Source organism: Pseudopodoces humilis, chromosome 1 (genome assembly GCF_049639895.1).
Source record: "Pseudopodoces humilis isolate 2021_Gansu_Grassland_sample_001 chromosome 1, ASM4963989v1, whole genome shotgun sequence".
NCBI classification, from domain to species: domain Eukaryota; kingdom Metazoa; phylum Chordata; class Aves; order Passeriformes; family Paridae; genus Pseudopodoces; species Pseudopodoces humilis.
The window spans coordinates 92,492,718-92,513,532 of record NC_142200.1 but is presented as its reverse complement, the minus strand read 5'-3'; the positions used below and the strand labels follow the sequence as shown (position 1 = coordinate 92,513,532).

The window sequence follows — 20,815 nt, the reverse complement described above, 5'->3', positions numbered from 1 at the left end:
GCTACAGCTTACCTCATGTTAGTCACTGCACGTCAGCCAAGGTGTAGGGAAAAATACATCCATTGTCCAGGGAAGACAAGGCAGCTGAAAATTAATGATAAAATGGACTTGCTGTGACATTGGCCATATTTAATTAATTTTATGAACAAACAGCCTAACATTTAATGGGACATCAAACTAATAGTAATGTTCAACTTATGATCAATCCATAAGAATGCAGATGCTTAACAGCTGCCATCTTGTTAAAAAAAATGTGGTTTGGTATTGTTTTGGTATTTTTCTTTCTAAAACATGTCTAAAAAATTGCTTTAAATGGACAGCTGTTATCACCAATGGTATTTATTTATTCTATCTCACTCTTGCTACGCAGGCAAACATTCAGGGAGGGGGAGAGGGACAGGAAGAAAAAGATAAAGAAAGAACAAAGAGAAGCAAAGTAAGCAATAAAATATTGAACAAGGGCTACTGCAGAAAATTGCCAAATATGAAATTAAATTAGTGCCAGGCACTCTTTGAATCATCAACACAGCTTAAATTTCAAGCTAGGTTCTGAAGCAAGGCCCCTGAATGAAAAAAGCAATCAATTTGAATTCCTTGGCCTCCACCTGTTGTAAATAGTTGCAAAACACACGCCAACTTCTTTACACCTATAGCTTCTGCTGACTTCAGAAGTGCAAGAAGTCTCATTATTGCAGCAGGTAAGACAGAATTATGACTCTGGGTTTGACATAGTGGAGTGCCTCATTACACACTGTCACAGACATCACAGGATGCACCAGAGATTTCTTCGTCAAGGAGAAATAATGAGCTGTCCTGGCTCCACAGTCTTTTACAGCCTCCCAGATGTTTGCATTTATTTATTTATTTATTTATTTATTTATTGAATTTAAAACACCCTCAAACCTGTATCAACTATGTAATGAAAAATAAACCTTTATCAGCATAAACCTGATAAAGATCAAAATACTGAGATTTGCTGACAAGGCACCATAATGGAAACAATCTGTTTATTCAGCATTCTGTTTCAATAATATGGGATGCATTCAGATTCCTTCCACAATTCCCCCCTCACTAACATCCTGTCCAGTTTGCTGCAGGCCATGACGTAGACTCTGATAATAGTTTTGGCATATGTTTCCTAAGGAAAGGCCCAGCCACCCTTCTCTTGAGAGGATGTCGATTGTGTTAATGCTGAAGGTGCATATGCACCATCTCCTGCTGGGCCCAAGACCCAGCACACACATGACCTGTCACTGTCACTTAATGCTAACCACTGGAAATCACACACAGATACCATGGAGCTTCTCTATACATGGGCAATGCATGTATGTGTGTGAGTTTTCAGGCATGCACTCAAAGCATACAGAAGAGCTGACTGTATCTTATGGTGAAAAGAAATCACTATCATCCCCTGAAATCTTACAGGAAGGGCAAAAAATACCTCATGGAAAAGGCAAGTTCTTTCAGTTTTATCATCCTAGAGGCTCATGTATAACAGCCAGTGATATAAGGCTGCTTTTTCAATTTTTTTTTTCCCTCTGAGATATATGCAGAAGTACCATGTGTGTCATTTTAATACAAAACCATAACAAAGTCTTCACAGTGATAAGACAAAATGAGTTTCCAAACACATGAGATGCATCAGTTGGAGTGCTGATCCTCAATAAACACAACCAGAGATAAGTAGTCAAACACTCCTCTTTGGCCTCTTCTTCATCAGCAAATTAAACAGCGCCAAGAAGCAAACCCAGACAGTAGACTTTAATTGTCTCTGCAGTTCAGTTATTAGACAAGTTCTTGGCACGGGTTTGGCAGATTCCCCAGCACCACAGGGAAAAAACACAGCCCAGAGATAAATCCTGTAAGATTGGATGCGGTCACCTTCTGTTGGAGGGTAAGAGCTGTATGATTTCATCATGGGCTGTCCGTATCCTCAGTGCCAGAGGATACTCCCAGGCAAGTTTAACTCAGTTCAGACACAGTCTTCCTGTCCACTGTCAAAGCAGAGCTTTGGCTTAATACAGGTACAAAATCTCTCTCAACATAGAACAACATCACAGTATCATTATTTCAGACTAGAATTTCATTACTTTCCCTGTCTGGTGAAACAAACTATGTCAGGGTTCCTTCACACAATTCTGTGGAGAACGTTTAATGAGACATGTAGAACAGCAAGAATTTGCCACATCAAATGTAATCCTTACCCAGCATTCTCAAAAGATGAAGTAATAACAGCAAAACTGACCCTGTACATAACATCTAGAGGAACAGAAAGATGTCAAAAGTAAAATACCAAGCCTTCTCTTTTAAAAAATAAATATGGATAGACAAGCATATAAACATGCATGCAACTCACAATATCATAGAAACTTCTGAGCTGTTGTTTCTTAGGAGCACACTGTCTATGTAGGGACAGGTAATGTACTTCTACAGGGCCTAAAACCCTGAGAGAAAGGGAGAAAATTGCTAAGGTCCTAAAGCAGAGTCCAGAGGATGGAGTTCCCAACTGCTTCCACTGGGAATTGCGGAACCTATTCACCCATACTGCACATTCTCCCTAAAACCTGTGAGAAGAAGCCAGAGTTTTACTCTGCAACAGTATCTACCATGCACTGCTGAACCAGAAGACACAGTAATCTGCAGACAAAAATTACTGAAAGTCAACAAAGAGCCACCTAAGCTTTATATCCTAGATGCAAGGAAAAGGAGGGGAAAATGGAAAGCAAAGTATGTCTCAGCATTTCACATTTTTCCAAGTCAAAAAAACCCAGCACAAATTCTCACAGAAATTCAGCTTTCACTTGTCCATGCCTGTGTCCCCTCAAAACTGAAACTCTGAATTCTCATCTCCAACAAATAGAAGAATATCTTTTGGTGCAGGTCAAAAAAAAGGTAACTTGACTGTCCCCTTCACAAATTCTTCCTTAGGGGTTATATATCTTCACATTCTCTCATTAAAGCAACTAAACAATTCAACAGGGCACCAGATTCTAGTAAGCTTGCCAATATTAATATAACAGCCTAATCTACACTCCTAACTTGTGTTTACAGTGATTTAGTGTAGCATCAATACTAAACACAGCCAAAGTACAAATACTCTCCCTGTTGTTCTTTCCCTCAGTCAGTCACACCACTTCCTCACCACGCCCTTCACAAGGCAGGTGAATGTGTATTGCAAAACTTATTTTGAACGAGACAGGGCAAGAGCTATAATCTGGTACATAACCCTCCTAGAAAAACAAGCAGAATGGGCATTTTTTCCTTGTATTATCCATCTCAAGATTGCAGGGTTCTGAGGGCTTTTCATTTTGGTTTGTTTTTCCTAAAGTCCTATTTCATATAATCCCGTGTTCGACAACACCCTTGTGAACTGCTGACTTTTCTTAAAATGGCCATAGATTATCCCCAAAAGTGAAGCCCTTTTAAAGGAAAATGGTTGTTCCCTCATATCTATAATTTAGAAAGGAAATATGAGAACACAGACAGGAAGGAAAGTATGGGAAGCTACAAAAGCAAAAATGTGTAAACTAAAAGTAGAGATTATATATATAAATTCTAGACCAAAGGAAAACTCCTTATTTCAAAATATGCCTCTCACAGAAGTACACGTATTTTATTGGACAATATTCACCTGCTGCTTTCAATACTGGACTCTAAGGAACTATAACTAGGAAATGTATTTTAGATACAATGCCATATATATACTCAGAAACCAACAAGGTGAAATACTGAAGTGAGTTAAATGCGAAGCATGGTAAAGAGCTGGCCTCCTTTCCCCTTCATGCATGTTGCAGCATCTCTGAAGTGATACAGAAAATTCAGTGTCAAAAGCCAGCCATGAGAAATGTCACTCATTGATGCCTGTTTTGGTTACATTTTCCATCACCAAGCAGACAGGAAATGTTCTCGGGCTCAGAAAAAGGCAAACAGAAGCCAGAGTTAAAAGTAGACTCCTTTTTCCCTTCCCCTGCTGCACACTATTAATCTGAAAGACCGGAAGCCATATGGGGATCGAGTTATTATCCAGCTACTTATTGCCTTCAGGTGGCTCCAAATTAAAAAGAAAGATTGTCAGCAGATGTACCCATCTACTCTACCCCTTTTTCATATGTCTACAGCATTATTACATTTACACCTACCTGCATGCTGTAGCCAAAGGTGTGACAGTACTTCACAATCCAACCTTTTTTATTCTCCTTCCCTTAGGAACTCTGAGGTCAATAGTCGAGTTAAAAAAATCACACTGTGCTCCAACACCACATTTTTTTTTTTGTTAAAGGGATGGTCCAGAGATTTATTTTCTTGAGCTGCTGCACCTGGAATGCAGCAATTCTAGCATAGATATCTCCCCAAGAGCTCTGTCATCTCCCACATCAGCAGTCTTTGCTGCAAGCACTGCAGTACCATGTCTCTGTTCTTTTGTCATCAAATGCATTTTCATTTCTATGGGTCTTAATGTCCTACTAATCTTAAAAGAATTTTCAAAGGAAGCAGCTACCAAAATGAAACAACTGAAAAAATTAACAGCTCCTCCAGAAGTTGAATTATACCTAACCCAGTATCTTTTTTTTTCACATGTAAGACTGTAGATGGAATTACTGGTCAGGGAGCAGGTTGTCACTAGCAGTAAACTGGCTATTTCAACAAACCAGGTACATAGAGCAAACATAAATAATAATTATCAACACCCTCTTTCATTTTGTTTTTTATTTATGGATATCTGGACAATAAGGAAAAAAAGAGCTTTTGTTTGCAGAAAGGTTTTCCTATCAGATACATGCAAAGAAAATCACCACAGATCTCTTCAAATGTAATGTTTTACATATATTAAATATGTTAAATCCACAATATCTCAAAGACACAACATAATTGAAGGTGTGAACTTGGTCTACTCTAACACTCATTGGCAGCTCATACTGGTGAACTGCCAGATGATCAGAGGGCTGGAACACCTCTCCTACGAGGAAAGGCTGAGAGTTGGGGTTGTCCAGCCCAGAGAAGAGATCTTTTTGCAGCCTTCCAATACCTTAATGGGGCTTATAAAAAGAAGGGAGAGGGACTTTATGTATAGGCAGACAGTGAAAGGACAGAGGACAATGATTTCAAACTGAAAGAGGGCAGGTTTAATTAGGTATTAGGAAGAAATTATTTGCTGTGAGGGCGGTGAGGCACTGGTACAGGTTGCCCAGAGAAGCTGTTGATGGCTACGGAAGTGTTCAAGGAGAGGTTGGATGAGGCCCTGAGCAACCTGGTTTAGTGAAAGTAGGGTTGGAACTAGGTGATCTTTAAGGTCCTTTCCAACCCTAACCATTCTATGATTCCATTTCATATCCACTTTACAACATGAAAAAATTGCATGCACATCTATAGGTGTAGCATCTCAAACTCATTAACTCATTTACCTATGATAATATTTATATAATCATAATAATAATTAATTATAATTAATATAATATTTTCCATATTTACCATATGGTAAACCATAGGTTTACCTATGTCTTTATAACCTTGTGAGCTAATTTGCAAGAGGAGTAACATGTAAAAAAGCAACTATTCAAAATACATCCAGAACACTAACTTCTGGACACCTGAGTGTAAGCTTTTCTCTGTTCATTCATATAAACATAGACATTCATCACCAGTAACTGGTGATCATTTAGAAGCATGGTCAAAATTACAGAATTTTTTTTTCCATATATGTATTTGAATTATTTGATATTTTCTTAATGCAAATAATGAGAATTATTTTCTGACTTCTATTTTTTTTCTAACTGTACCTTGGTGGAAAGACTTCAAAATATTGGTTTTCTTCTAGCACAGAAACAAAATTCTTTGTGCAGAAAGAAATAAATGTAGTAAAGATTGTATCAGTTGTTCATTTCACAATGCAACCAGAACTATGCTACAGGGAAGTGAAGCTGAAGGTTAAATTTGGGAATGCAGCAGGAGAACCTTTCAGCTGCAAATATTGAGGCAGCTTCCTCTTGAACACAAACTAGAGATGGTTTCATAAATGCTAAATTATTTTTAACCATGTAAGAAACAAGTACAAAAAAGTCAGTATTATTTCCAAGGTGGATCAGTTGCTCTTATTCTTTCAAATCTACTTTGAAACACTCTCTTCTAGGCTCAATTACTCAGTCCCAAATGTTGAAGCGTTCTTAAAAATTACTCGGTGCAAATGAAGAATGTCTTTGTTCTCCATCAGCTGTGTCCTCACACTAATAACAGCTCTGAATGGATCTGGAAAGCACTATCCAAGCTGACATGTACTTTACAGTAACACAGGCTTAGTTTATGCTAGCATTACATGAAATTATTCCAGGGCCCAGGAATGCACATATGCACTCAGGTTTCCCCACACATGTGTGAATGCATTCAGATACCTTTATTCCGAAATCCTCTTAGAGGACTTCAACAATTCATTTAAAAGGCTTGTCGAGATTTTCTGGTTTTCAGTACACTTCAGTCTCCACAGTGGTTATAATCGGCTCCAAAGCACGCAGCTATGCTTGTAGCACTGCTAAGTCCCACTCACCAACTGCATGCTTTTTATCCTAATATGAAGTCAAACAAACAGGCATCTAGATTTTGCACCTGCATGGGAAATTTTCAAGAAAATTTCCAAACATAGTTTAATGTTAACAAGACAAAAATATATATCTATCTATATGCATGTTAATATTGTGCCACCAGAATATGTTTCTACTATTTTATTTAAAACTCATAAAATTAAAATCTTTCTGCTATACTTATTGTCTTGGAATAACTTTTCCTTTATAAACTGTCATTGTCATTAAAATTAAATTAAACATTTACAACATGTTTTTAGAGACAGGAGGAAACAATTTGTTTGTGCACACACTTTCATAGCAGGCACTCCTCAAAGAAAAATTGGAAAAGAAAAGGCAGTATGATTCAATTTCTTCATATCATTATTTACTAATTAATAAAGTGCTCTCTCTGGATTCAAATACAGATTTATGCAGTCATTTTTCTCTTTAGATAAGAAGTACTACTGCAGTATAAATTCAGTGCTTTTACACAAAGGTAAAGACAAGACGCAATTTGTGCCACAATGTGAAATGCAACTACTAACAAACAGCATTATCATGTACAGTTTCAGCAAATGCTAGCACTCTTGGATCTTAGGTGCACATCAGCATTCCAAATCACAGAATCATAAAACAGCTGTGGTTGTAAGGGTCCCTAAAGGTCATCCAGTTCCAACACCCCTACCATGGGAAAGGACACCTTCCACTAGACCAGGTCACTCAAACAGCCATTCAACATGAATGTTGACAGAGAAGAAGCAACTACCAGTTCTCTGGCCAGCTTGTCCCACTGTCTCATTATCCTCGTAAAAAAATTCTTCCTTAATATCTACTCTAAACCCACCCTCCATCAGCTGGAAGCCATTTACTCCTATCCAACCACTACAGACCCTTGTACAAAGTCCCTCTTCAACTCTCTTGTAGACTCCCATTAGGTACTAGAAGGCTTCTCTAAGTTCTCCCCAGAGCTTTCTCCAGGCTTAACAACCCCAACTGTCTCAGACTGTATTCACAGGTGTTCCACCCCTCTGATCATATTTGTGTCCCTCCTCTGCACTAGCTCCAACAGGTCTGTATCATTCTTATACTGGTGACCCCAGAGCTGGATGCAGCGCTCCAGGTGGGGTCTCACCAGAGCAGAGTAGAGGGGCAGAATCCCCTCCTTTAATGTGGTGTCCACACTCCTAGAGATGCAACAAGAACTGGCTTTCTGGGCTGCATGCACACATTGCCAGGTCATGCTGAGCTTCCTGTCAATCAACACTCCCAAGTCCTTTTCCTCAGGACTGCTTTCTATCCATTCTTCAAGCACTTGGCCTGTGTCTGGGACTGCCCCAGTCCAGGTGCAGGACCTAACACTTAGCTTTGTTAAACTTTGAGGTTAGCAAAGGCCCGCCTCTTAAGCTGGTCAAGGCCCCTCTGAATGGCATCCCTTCCCTCCAGTGTGTTGACTGCACTGTACATTTTGGTGTTGTCGGCAAACTTGCTGATGGTGCACCGATCCCACTGTCCATGTCACAGACAAAGATGTTATACAGTGCTGGCCCCAGTACTGACTCCTGAGGAATACCACCTGTCATTGTCCTCTGCTTGGACATCAAGACATTGATTGCAACACTTTGAGTGAAACTGTCCAGCAACTTTGTTATTGACCAAGTGATCCATCTGTCAGATCTGTGCCTCCCCAATTCAGGGGATGCTATGTGGTATTGTGAAATGCTTTGCACAAGTCCAGGTAGATGACATCAGTTGCTCTTCCCTTATCCACCAGCATGTCACAAAAGGCCACCAAATTTGTCTGGCATGATTTGCCCTTAGCCAAGCCATCCTGGCTGCTACCAATCACCTCTTTGTTTTCCACATGACTTAGCAGTTTCCAGGAAGATCTTTCCCACTATCTTGCCAGGCACTGAGGTGAGACTGACTGTCCTGCAGTTCCTCAGGCCTTCCTTTTTTCCCTTTTGTTTCTCCTTTTCCAGCTAGTGACAACTTCCCTGGACTGCCATGACTTTTCAAATATGATGACCATTTGCAGCCATTTGTTTGCAAATTTGAAAACTTTTCAGGCCCTTTGAAATTCCTCCCTTATCTCTTGTTGAAGTTACTCTGGTCCTATACTTTGAAATGAATGGACTGTAAAACAGATAACTGGGCATGGGAGGTGATGAGAATGAGCAGATATTGGGTGCAGAAGGTGACTGATGATATGAAGCAGCGGTCATCCTGTTGCACATCTGGACCCACGAGGTCCTGCAGTTCAACTAGATGAGTCAGAGACACTATCATATTCTCTTCCTAAAGTATGTATTTGCTACAGCATTAAGGTTGAGAAAACCGAAGATATCAAAGAGTCATTGCTGGACAGGACCTCTCAAGGCAATCTTACTCACCCCACTACTCCAGTGACCCATAATTCAGTGATCCTGAGTTGGTCCTTGGGTAGTCCTAGGTCCTCCTCCCAGCAAAACTCTTCCATTGAGGATATGTTGCCTATCATACCTTCCTGCCTGCTGCAACACAGCCTCTGCACCACGGGATTAGATGAGCTGTTTGAATTCCCTGAGCTTCACAAGGGGAGGGGAAGCTGTCCAGAAATGGTTGGCTCTTGGTTCTCTCAGAGGAAGGGGGGAGGGGGAGTAAAAACCCCACTGATCAGTCAATTGTTTATTTTTATTGGCAGTATGCAATATTCCTATAAATCTGCCATCTGCAGGACAAGTCAATTGCCTGAAGAGCTAAAATCCACTCTCAGGTTGCAAACAAGGCTGAGACATCTAGGCAATATCAGAGGCACAATTACCTGCGGAGATGAAGCAGCCAGAAAGAGGATGATAAGTACCAACAATTTGCCTATATAACAACAGGGGACGGAGGGCCATATATCTTCAGCAAAATAGCATCTCACTTCTTCCAAGAAATTGAACTATAATCTCAGCTGACAAAATACAAACTTCAGAGTATTATTTTAGCATGAAGAATAATCTTACTGACAGCTTTGCTTCTGTGCTGTGTCTGCCTCAGTTTCCAGTTGCTCCAGTTGGCAGCTCAGAGATGCTCAGGCAGAAGCTGTTTAGCAGGGACTGGAAAAATTCCTGTGATAAACCAGTGTGAAGTATAGGTCTGTGTTCATTGCCTCCTGTGGAAGTAACAGAATTAATTGTTTAGCTGCTCATGGCCTTTGAACCTTAAGGGTTATGATCTGAACAAGAATACACCCTGTCCCTGAAGTTCACTGAAGTGCAGATGCTGAAGCTATGAGGCTAATTCCCTTCCATAAAGGCAATCAAAACACCCTGATGGCACCTGGTGAACATTAAAGGCAGCTTTGGTTTCAAAGTCAGAAGCCCTTGAGAAAAACAGAGGTCACATTTGTCAGGTCACTCTTTGCTCTCCAAACATTGCTTTCCTCCTTTCTTTATGTTTTCATTGTTTTCATTAACACTATCAAGCCTGACAAATATTTTCCCTTTTTTTTTTTTTTTTTCTTCTTTTCCCCTCTCTCCTTGTTTCCCTTGATTTCTTCCACCATCTGTACCAGCCTGTTCTACCCCTTACCGTGTGAAAACTTGATTAAGAGAGTGACCTCTTTTGTATGCTAAAGTAGCAAACCAGAGCTGGTAAAGCTAAGCACATCTCTTTCGTAATCATCACATGGTTGCTCTCCTGTGCATCAGCCTGTTAGACAACATCCATGCAATCAAGGCATGGAAAGCAATTCCTTTACCTTAAAGCAGAACTACTACCCATGTGGCTCCTGAGGGTGAAAGTAGCAGGGGACAACTTTTATAGGAAAAGAAAAAAACATGTGACACTGAAGCAACTGGTCTAGGAGTTTGTTTACAAGAGAGGTTATTGGCAGAAAAGAAAAATAAAGAAGTGGGAGGAGACTTCTCACTACAAGGAGATTCTTCTCAACAGTTCAGTGGTGGTGAGTTCACATCCTAAGCCAGAAGGACTCAGACCCCCTTTCACAGATGTCACACCTACCAAACCTTATGTAACATAGCTGAAGATGGTCTCGTTATCTATGTAAGCTACACTCATGGCGACACTTAATTATATACTTGTTAAGTCATTACATTTCATCACAAAATAAAACAGTGTTTCAAAGCTGGAAATACTTCTACCTTGTAGAAGTCAGAATTGCTGTACTGCTTCTAACTCTGAACAGCAGAACTGAAGCCACCTCCTTTCACGGGTCTAGGCATCTATGCCTATTATTATCTGTTGGTGAAATGGAACAGCATGAACACTGTTGGCATGGCAATATAGGAGGTATTTGTTCCCAAGCAGGCCCTTACCCTGTAATTTTGTACGGCTGTGAATACACTTAATCAGGAAGGCTACAGTATTCTAATGGATGCAAAAGTGCCTTTTTGTTCTTCCTTAGAAAGGATTGCTATAGTGATTAATACCACTCCTTCTTAAAATCCTGGTATCTCTTGCTTATGTGTAAAGATAAAATTATTGAATAAGCCCTTTAATTTAAATTGAGTTTCTTCATACACTTATTCATAAGCAAGGTTTAGACTGCAGCTGGAAGGATGGTACACATGCATTCCTGTCCTTCATGATGTGAGAGTATAGACTGCTATAGGCAGGTTGAAACACATCTTAATTTCTGGAGACATTAAACTTTTGAGATCCCACCCACAAATAATGGAGACATCATTCTGCCAACAGTCTTAAGAGCATGCCCAGATCTGGGGGCACCTACCATCTCAACAGTCCTTGGATCTCTTCCTCTGCCCCCTGGGATATGTCAAAATAATTTGGTCCAATATGCTACATCTGCTTCGCAAAATAAGGGCTATTACAGATATCCTTTATAAATCACCTATATTCTATATAAATCAGCAGAAGCTGACACTGAAGTCTTCTCTCATATGTGCTTATAGAACCCAGAGACACTTTACCATATTCCTAGGGCAAATTAAGCCACAGTAACATAGACACAGAGTAAAGTGAAGAGTATTTTCATTATATACAGTCAGTTTATTTACAGGTAGGTGTTGGTATACTACTTCAAAACAATGAGACAGCAAAATAAAGAGAGATGGATAGGGTTAGTCTGCATTTATTCTGGGTTACCTTTTAAGGAATAAAAACAAGGGGTAATATTGGTGCTTAAAAAAAACCAAAACAGCACTAAATGGACATGAAAGCAGTAGCTTTGCAGGAACTTTTCCTGCAAAAGGAACTGTCTGTGCTTCAAAAACTTTCCAAAGTTTTGGTCATGACTGACTTAGCCAACTCTGCTTTTGGCTGGACAAAGCCTTGGTTTTCCCTCTCTCCCTCTGTTTATTGACACCTTAAAGAGCATGGCATTTTGCAGGGGGTGTTATATGGAGATCTGCAACAGTTTGTAAAATCATTCTCCTCATTCTTCTTTCCATCTGTTCTACCCCAAAGCACCTGTGAGAGAAAAGGATGGTTATAGGTGGTCTGAGTGCTGGAAGCTGCACCACAGCCTAGAATTTATTTCAGGAGGTAGACCTGATGTACACAGAACATGGGCCAGGCACTGGTGGCTGCCCCATGCCAATGTGACAGTCATCTGATGTCACTGTGAGCCCACACACCTGTTCCAGTGGTGCCAGGGGCTGAGAGTTTTCCCTGATTGATGTGTGCCACTGTTCATGGGCCTGTGTGGGTGGAGGATGTGGGCTGGCCCCAGCACCACACCGACCTGAACTTCCCTCTGACATTGCACAAGACAGACCAAGACTCATACCTGCCCACCCACACAGACAAGACAGCAGATATAAAAATACATGACCTTAAAAAACTGCACACAATCTCTCCACTTAAATTTTTTTTTCCCCTTTCTCAACAGCACCAGCACTGCAGACTCGAAATCAAGTTACACACACAAACAGGGTTGGGCTGCTACCTCCACCACATTCCTATGGCCACCCTCCTAGAAATTCCCTCAGATATTTCTAACTTCCCACTTCTCTATTTAATTTCAAAAAAAAAAAAAAAAAAAAAGGGGTGGGAGGTAGGGAATAAAAGGAAGGAAAAAAAATTGCGCTTCTGTCTGTATGAAAAGTACAAGTCTGGCTTAAGATAGTATCTATAAAATACAGGACAAAATTCTCAAGTTTAGAAAAACAACTACTTCTACCACATATGCTCACCTATCTCCTGAAAGGAAATTCACTGCTCAGAAACCTGATATTCCTCATGCTCTAATTAAGGAAAAAGGAAATAGCTTTCAGTCTCTTGTGCAAGGGCCAATGAACATAAGTCAAACACTCACCTAAAACCATGAAAACACTTTGAAAAGAAGTAAAACAAACATTTTGCTAATTTTCCAGATGTATTTCCAGCAATGTTTCTGATATAGATGCAATGGAGAGGAGAGGAAGAGGTGAATAATTTAGTGATGTGGAAGAGGTACCTTTATAATCTGTTCTCAGCCCATTTTATGCATTTGTGATGGAGGACTCTGCTCTTCCCTGCTTTAGCAGGGTTCCCAGGATGACATAAAATGGACAGTGTCACATCTCAAAAATGCTACTTTCTGAGAAGCATAGTGGTTCTCTGGTCACACTTATTTCTGTAACACCTCTTAAATTCTTAGGTAAAATTAGCAAGAGTCAAGGGATACACAGCCCAGTAAGTCTTCATTTATATCTTGAAGTTTCAGAAGGAAAGTATTCCTCCTCCAAATATTTAGGAAACTCCAAGACTTCCTCCACATTGAAAAAACTCTGTCTCTGCTGTAACCTTGTTATTTTGCTTGCTTCCAACCAGCTTAAAGAGGGTAAATATTCATCACATTTGTACCAAAGAAGGAAAAAGAAAAGCAACAACCATAAATATAATTTACATGCACATTTCCAGTTCCACTGAGCATCACAGTTATCTGCCCAAGCCTGGTCCCTTTGAGCTCATTGACAGTGCTGAAAGAAGGCAGGTTTTGAAATAAGGAATTGCAACCAAGGATGGTTCATTAAACAAGCCAGCTATGTTTTTTTTCCCAAATCTAGAGACTTATAAGAGCAAACTTAAGGTTTTCAAAGTGAATGCACTTCATTTTATTTGGGCCAGTGAAACTAAAAAGGAGACAGTGATAGGAAAGAGATTACTCATCGAGAGACAAGACCTGATTCCAAGCGATGACCATGCATCCTTATGCCCAATCTGCCTCAGAGTCAGTTACAACAACAATAATTGAAATGCAAAGGTACAAATAAAAAATATAGCTCTTCTTATCTGTTATATTCCACCACTGTTAGCTCAGTGTGAGACACACTGTTCTTTAAATGCTAATGCTATGGGAGATCTAGCCCCTTCCATCTTGTTTTGCAAAATACAAGCCACCTTCAAAAACAGAAAGTAAATGCTAGCTTACTTTCTCAGTTGTCGCCCTGAAAACTCAGCTTCTGAGCTTGCTAACATAGTTTTCTAAGGACTTTCCCAGGACAGTAACTGTAAACATAGATATGTGTACATTCTTTCTGTTACACGTCTTGTGATGGGCATCTCTCATGGCCAGTGCAGTGAGAAAGTGTTATCCTGACCATCCAATCCCTGGCTGTGGTAAGAAGCCTATAAATCCTGGGAGGAAAAATAAACTTGGCTCTTTCTTGCACCACACCTCAACCTGTGTCCGCATGATCTATTCATCTTCAGTGGTAACACTCAGTGTGTTTTTTTTGTTGATCATTACCTGGGAAAGTGCTAAACACATCTGCTGAAAAACACTGATCTGAAAATACTTTACTGCTATGGAATATGCTACACATCAGAAAAAAGCAAAGAACTCCATAATCTTTACAGGTTGTGCCCATGCAATACCTTCAGAGAAATTGTAATTTTGTATCTTTACAACTTTCTGTATCTTATAGCACTGTTCACAGAAAAATAGATATAATTGTGTCTGAATTAAAATTACAGAGAAAACAAATCAATTCTTATCAGGTATATTATTATTATTATTATTATTATTATTATTATATTACTAAAAAAAATTTATTCAGTACCTTTTTATTCACAGAACTCAGAGCACCTTGCATATTATTCTCGTTTTACAAATGTAAGACCTTGGGAACTTTGAGATAAAGTTTCTTTATTAAGGTCATACAGCATGACAGACGCTGGGATACAGCACAGGCTCTGCAATCTTTCCAGATGGGAGGCAACAAAGCTAGATACCCTGTTTTTTTTCCTTCTTTTAATTTCCATCTTTGTCTCTGTGTATTTTGATATGCCTCATTCAGCACCTAACATAGCACTGCTTCAAATCCTGGCTTTCCAAGAGCATAACTGCTTTTTTCTCTAGAACAGCCCTGCTTTGTGCAACACTGAGCATCTACATGTATAAACATACTCAACCTTAATTTGTGCCTGAAGAGTCATCCTCCCCCAACTATCCCAAGTACCACTAGAGTGCACATTTGGAAAAATTAGATGAGAAAATACTCAAAATTTGAGATTGTGCCCTGTCTCTTTTTTCTGGCAGGGTAAAAACATTACATACTATTGCAGTTCCTTCTCTTGGTCAGAATGCATAATGTCACAGTCATACAGCAAAAGCAGTGTTTTCTAAATCATTTGTATTTGTCGTGTATCCATTCTCCCCCTAAGACAGCAGCACCTCTGCCTCTCATCTTCAGCTGATCTAATAAATGCAGGCTTGGAACTGACAAAAGACAGCAAACATGTAAAAAAAAAATTAAAATCCAAGCCACAAAGATCTACACATTTCAGGAATAATAAAAAAGCCCATGGTGATTCCTCAATTGCAGACTATAATAGAATCATAGTATATCAGTAGAATGTCATGACCATCTTTTTTTCCCCCCACCTCCATTTCATCTTGAATACCTGGGACCGCCAGAACTCCTTTAACAGAGCAAAAATTTCCTTTCCAGCTACAGCTAAACATGAGCCAACCAGCCCAACATAACTGGATGAATTATAGTAAGTTATAATGCATTCAAAGATCTTCAGCTACCAGCTACACATCTTTTCACTGCAGAGGTACGTCTGCAAATGGAAAAGTTGTACAGGTCTGGCCTCCTGCAATCTGACTGAAGAAAGCAAAAAGAAGCATCCTTTAGTCTCACAGGAAAGTTCTATAATTTGCAGTGTGAGCTGCACAACAAGGCCTTTGCATTATATTGCACTGTCTTTTTCTTGCACTTAAAAAAATCTCCCATGCCAGAGGGCAGCACCAGATTCTGAGGCCCCAGTATTTTTGCCCTGCTGAGTGAGAGATTTGAGTGGATGCAGTAACCAGAGCCTGTCCAGCCCTACACAACTTCTTCCTAAGCCAGGTGTTTTCCTTTGCTGGGAAAAATGTCATTAAGTTGGAGAGCAGCAAACCCTGTGGTGTTTCACCTGGTGGCTAATAGCAGAAGGGTTTTCTGAAGTTGGGATTTCAAAGCAAAGGGCCTGAGAAGCAGGAGATCTTTTAAAGCTCCTCTGCCTATAGTTTGCTGAACTTTCACTTTTGAGACAAAATGTAAAGGCAGTTTTCTCATCTATACATCCACTAAAAAAATATCAGCCAACTCAAGTTCCTGTGTAACTGTAATACCTAGTACTTTTGAAGTACTTCTCCAAAGTTTCATTGTGCATTTTCTGACTATTAACACAATAAATCAGTTATGAGCTTTCTCAGACTCCGAAATAAGTATCAGCCATTCAGACACTAATCTGCAATTACTTGTGGCAGGACAATAAACACCATGTGAATTGTCTTGCTAAGCAAAAACAAAGAATGGATAAAATAATTATCTTATATTAATTATCTTATATCAAACACACAGTCAGATTCCAGCTCATCTTCCTGCTCGTGTCTCTACACACTCTCAACACAGAAAAAATCTCATCTTTTAAGCAAACAAACACATAAAGGCACCAACTAAATTAGAAACTCCATGGAGTCAACAGATTATGATCTCATCACTTTTCTTTTTTTTTTTTTTTCCCCAAGCATTTCCTTTCCAAACTGAATTTAATTCATTTGAAAAAAATTAAGCTCAGAGTATATTGAACTCTCTGGAGGAGGCAAACTGCTCAGCCATGACTATACTACTCTTTCAGTCTGGTTTTAATTTGACTTAAACCAATTTATTAGTTTGATTTAAAGCAAACACAGAAACCTGGTAAGAGTGGATGCCACAGTACTAAATGGCATACTGTTAAGACCCAGCAAATATAAATGCATTTTAAAGAAAAAGAACCCTTCTTTCTTGAGCTAAATGCAATGTATAAAGAGTTAAATTTAGAACAATAAACCATTACTTTTTTTTTTCCCCCCAAAGGCAAGACCTTGTAATTAACCCTCAAGGAAAACCATCAACTTCCACATTGCTCAGTTCTCTGTCCTTGAGACTTTTATGGCAAAAATAAGCCCTGTGAGGCCCCACAGTGCAGAAACGCCCAAGTGCAGGTGTGTCTATGGATATTTGTCTATTTATTTTTCAACATTTCCACCCTGTGGCTGCTTATCTAGACCAACCTCTCCCTTCTATAATAATCTCTGTTTATTGTCCTGATTGGCAGTGACAAAAACACTCACACACTCCTGTTTATGGTCCTCTGGATCCCACCTAGTAGCTGTGCTTTGACTCGACAAATTTCAGGAAAGTCAGTGCTGAGAAGAAATGTACAATTTCCCAGCCACATCGCTCTGGAAGGAAATGAACTGTGCTCTGTAGGGAAAAGGAAATTGCTTTGGAAGTCTAGACCGAACCCTTCCTTTTCCATCCCTCCTCCTGTTTCCCCCTTGAATATATTTAAGACAAAACAAAAGGAAGCTGAAGAATGAAAAAGAATGATTGGGCAGAGTTTCCATCTCTGTGTGCAATAAAAACACAGGTGGATGTGGATTTAAACACCAGCAAAACATCAGCTAGAGCAAAGGCAGGAGAGACACAGGACTACAGAAGCACCTCAGAGGCAAGGGTGTTGGCAGCCTCTGGTATAGCAAAATGGGAATCAGCAATGTGGTGAAGGGCAACGTACTGCAGGCAGCCACTCTGATTCTTTTCTAGGCTGGATTTGTCTTTAGAATGCAGTAAGTAATGCAGCTGCTGATCCAGTTGCCTATGATTGTGACAGTGAGAGGGGAACAGGCTGCAAGATATTTCATAAATTTCCCTTGTTCCCCCAAACTGAAGACACAGTAGGAAAAGCAGGTGTGAAATAGACTGGAAGTGCAGAGAAGCTTGAAAGAATCAAAATGAACTCAGCTGAATTTTAGAGGAAGCCCATGGAGACTCTATGAACAAAGATGGAGGTCAGACAATTTGATTAAAAAGCCCTAAATTTGGCAGGGAATACCAGCAACAAAAATACTAAAACAAAAATATTAGGAGTAAAAAATATAAGTATATTATAAAAGAAAATCAAGACATCATCAGGTAAGTTTGGTACTATTTGATTCACCTTTGGACCAGAAAATACAAGAGCAAGCTAAGAGAATTTTCCTGATTCAAAGAGCAAAAGAATGACCAAGGCAATGGACAAGGAAGCTTCTGGGTAGTGAGGAAATATGACCAAGGTGGGAAAAAAGTTTGACTGTAAATTTAAAAAATAATACATGTTATGGCAGAAGAATTTTTGAAACATATCTGCACAAGAGGCACCAAGGAAAGCAATACTGTGAAGGAAAAAGCAAGAAAATACAGATGCCTGTGAGCATTTAAACTAAAACTGCAGCATGGGCAAGCACAAAGCTTCACAAGCTTCCTTTATTTCCTGCTTAAATCAGAGGACATGTTTTGTTCAAGTTGGTTTGGTTTTGATAATAAGCAACAAAAGGGGAAAGAGTGGAAAACCAATCCATCATAAAATTCTTCTGGTGCGCACTTTGGGAATACTGCACAATCTGAGTACTCTGAATTAATGTTGAAGAGATTCACTGCAGCTTATGTGACCTTCCCCCCACACATGCATATAGGAAAAGGAAACTCGAGTTACATCAAGAAAACAGTGGGTCTGGGAGATCACAACTTCCTCGTACCCAGGGTCAGAGCTCAGGCACTGCCCTTGCTCTGTCTTCTCACAGAGCTGCAAACCAATACACAAGGCAGCACTCTCAGCGCTTTCTGTCCCACTCTCTAAGGACAAAATATGAAAAGACAACACTTTGAACCACCCTTTAGCTCCTGCTGGCACAGGTCTCCATATGGAGCAGGGGAGAGGAAAGGGAAGCAATGATGGGACAACGTATCAGCCAAGAGTTCATGGGGAGGAGCGCTGCAAATGCCTGCTAAAATCACACCACTCATATCCTGAGATTATACTGGCCTACAGCACGTGTTGGAGCTTAATGTAAGGTTTATTAGTTGTGTTACTTTCCAGTCAAAAAGAAAAAAAAAAAGAAAGGAGGGAAGGATTTGAGTTTGTTTTGTTTCCGACCAAGTGCAGGAAAGAAATTTTATTCCTTAAGGAAAGTTCTCAGGAGTGGGAATGAATGTGAGGATTGTATGTCTGAATCATCCTGTTAATTCCCTAAACCCCACACCATGTGGAGTTCAGATAATGTTTTCAGCTAGGAAACTTTTTTAAAAAATATATTTTTTTGTTTTTTTTAAAAAAAAGTGGTTTAGAGCTCCTCCCTTTCTAAATCACAGTTGGACCCAGAAAGAACAGTTTTGTCTTTAAACAAAGTCAGCAAATTGCCCCTAAGCTGGTCGGTTCCAGTAATTGGCATCAGAGTAATAACAGTCACTCTGTCGGCTTCTCCTTTGCCAGACCAAAAATAACCATTCAGCCAAATTCTTCCCAAAAGTGTTTATTTCAGCTGAGGCAAGTACAGTTAGTTACATGTCTTTGTCACAGTTGGGAAATGAACACCTATATACATAGTGTTGTTTCCACACCCCTGTCTATATACTCAGAGTTACCACTAGACATATTAGAAATTCAAAATAACTAAAAGCACCCCCTCTGCTTCTTGTTAGGAACAGCAGCAACAGAATTACTTTTATCAGATGCTGCCTATAAAATACAGCCTTTGTGTTGTTTAGAGCATGCTTGTAATGCACGAGAGGAAAAATACCCATTTACCCTACAATCATTGGAAACCTGTGGTGATTACAGGGACAAATACATCGACCACCTTACATGTTTATTTGAGGCAGGTACATAGTTTAATCCACCTAAAAAGCATAAAATCATCAAAATCATGGTAAGTTTTCCAGAAGTTAAGTCAAAGCACTCCCAGTCAACCGACTTGGACATGCCAAATAGCCACAGCATTGTTTGGTGTACTTACAGCACAGAGAGCCTGAAGTGCAGAGGCAGTGTGAAGCTTGATCTGCACAGTCCTCCCAAGACTCCCCATCACAAGGACAGGAGGATGCTGCTGAGAGCAAGGACTGGACAGCAGTATTGGCTTGGACATCTGGTAAAGCGTGATCCATCTGAATCTAAGAGAACAGAGACATTACAAACAAGAGATTTGAACAATAATAATTTAGAACCATTAAAGATGGGTATTTCACACCACTATGGCTACTCATGTCCCCTCCCAGTCCTTCCAGTCTTCAAGAACAGGAGAACCACACCTCAGTTTCATCCCAATAAATGTAAACTAGCATTTTTCCCAGAGCTTGGAAAGGAAATTGGTGCCAAGGTTGGGCATAGGAGAATAACATGGAGTTCACAGACATAACTGTTTCATAACTTTTGAAAAATTTAGCTAATGTATCTACTGGAACAAGGACATTAACTGAAAGGAGCAGCTGAAAACATTTTTTCTGCCCCTGGTCACTCAGCATGAGACAGTGGAAGGAAATAACAGTGAGTCATCTTGACATAGGATGGAGCAAAATCTGAAGGAATACTGGTTATAAACCCCAAGAGATAAAGGCCAGAGTAAGCTACTGATGAATCTTGATGAAGTCACATCCAAAAGGAATTGCTCTGGTCTCCAAAATACAACACATTTCTTGAATTACATAGCTTTAACTTCACTTTAAAAATGTAGTAGGAAACTAAATATTTTCATTTGTTACAATTTCTCTTCTGAAAATGGATAACATGCCCATGCAGTTTCAATGCAAATGAGACAATATGGTAGCTGTTGTTATATCTACAAGATTGCATTGTGTAGACACATATGTATGTGTACACACACAGTGTAAGATGATTCTATCTACACACAAACTATATAAGGTTTGCTTCAGACCAGAGAAATGGCTTGTGCTTCCAAAAGATATTTTTCTGCATCAGTCATATAATAGAAAGCATTTCTTCTCTGATCCACATGGTGTTAGACACACTATTTCCACTGT

At 39.7% G+C, this 20,815-nt stretch overlaps 1 protein-coding gene across 4 annotated transcripts in view; it reads right to left on the bottom strand.

Moving 5' to 3' along the window:
- LOC106628294 (uncharacterized) overlaps window positions 1-20,815 on the bottom strand; it is a 252,588-nt gene that overhangs the window by 34,780 nt on the left and 196,993 nt on the right. For 2 of the 4 annotated variants that reach the window (XR_001331615.2, XM_088066791.1), the window contains 2 exons: window positions 19,795-19,948; window positions 13-84 (listed from right to left, as the gene is read on the bottom strand). Coding sequence is in view for 3 of the 4 variants with exons in the window: in XM_088066791.1 (XP_087922917.1) it covers window positions 19-84; window positions 19,795-19,948 (220 nt within the window). In the remaining variant the exon portion in view is untranslated. Of the gene's footprint in view, window positions 1-12; window positions 85-19,548; window positions 19,679-19,794; window positions 19,949-20,815 lie in introns of those variants that run through there. The other 2 variants (XM_088066796.1, XM_088066798.1) reach the window with 2 other exon arrangements.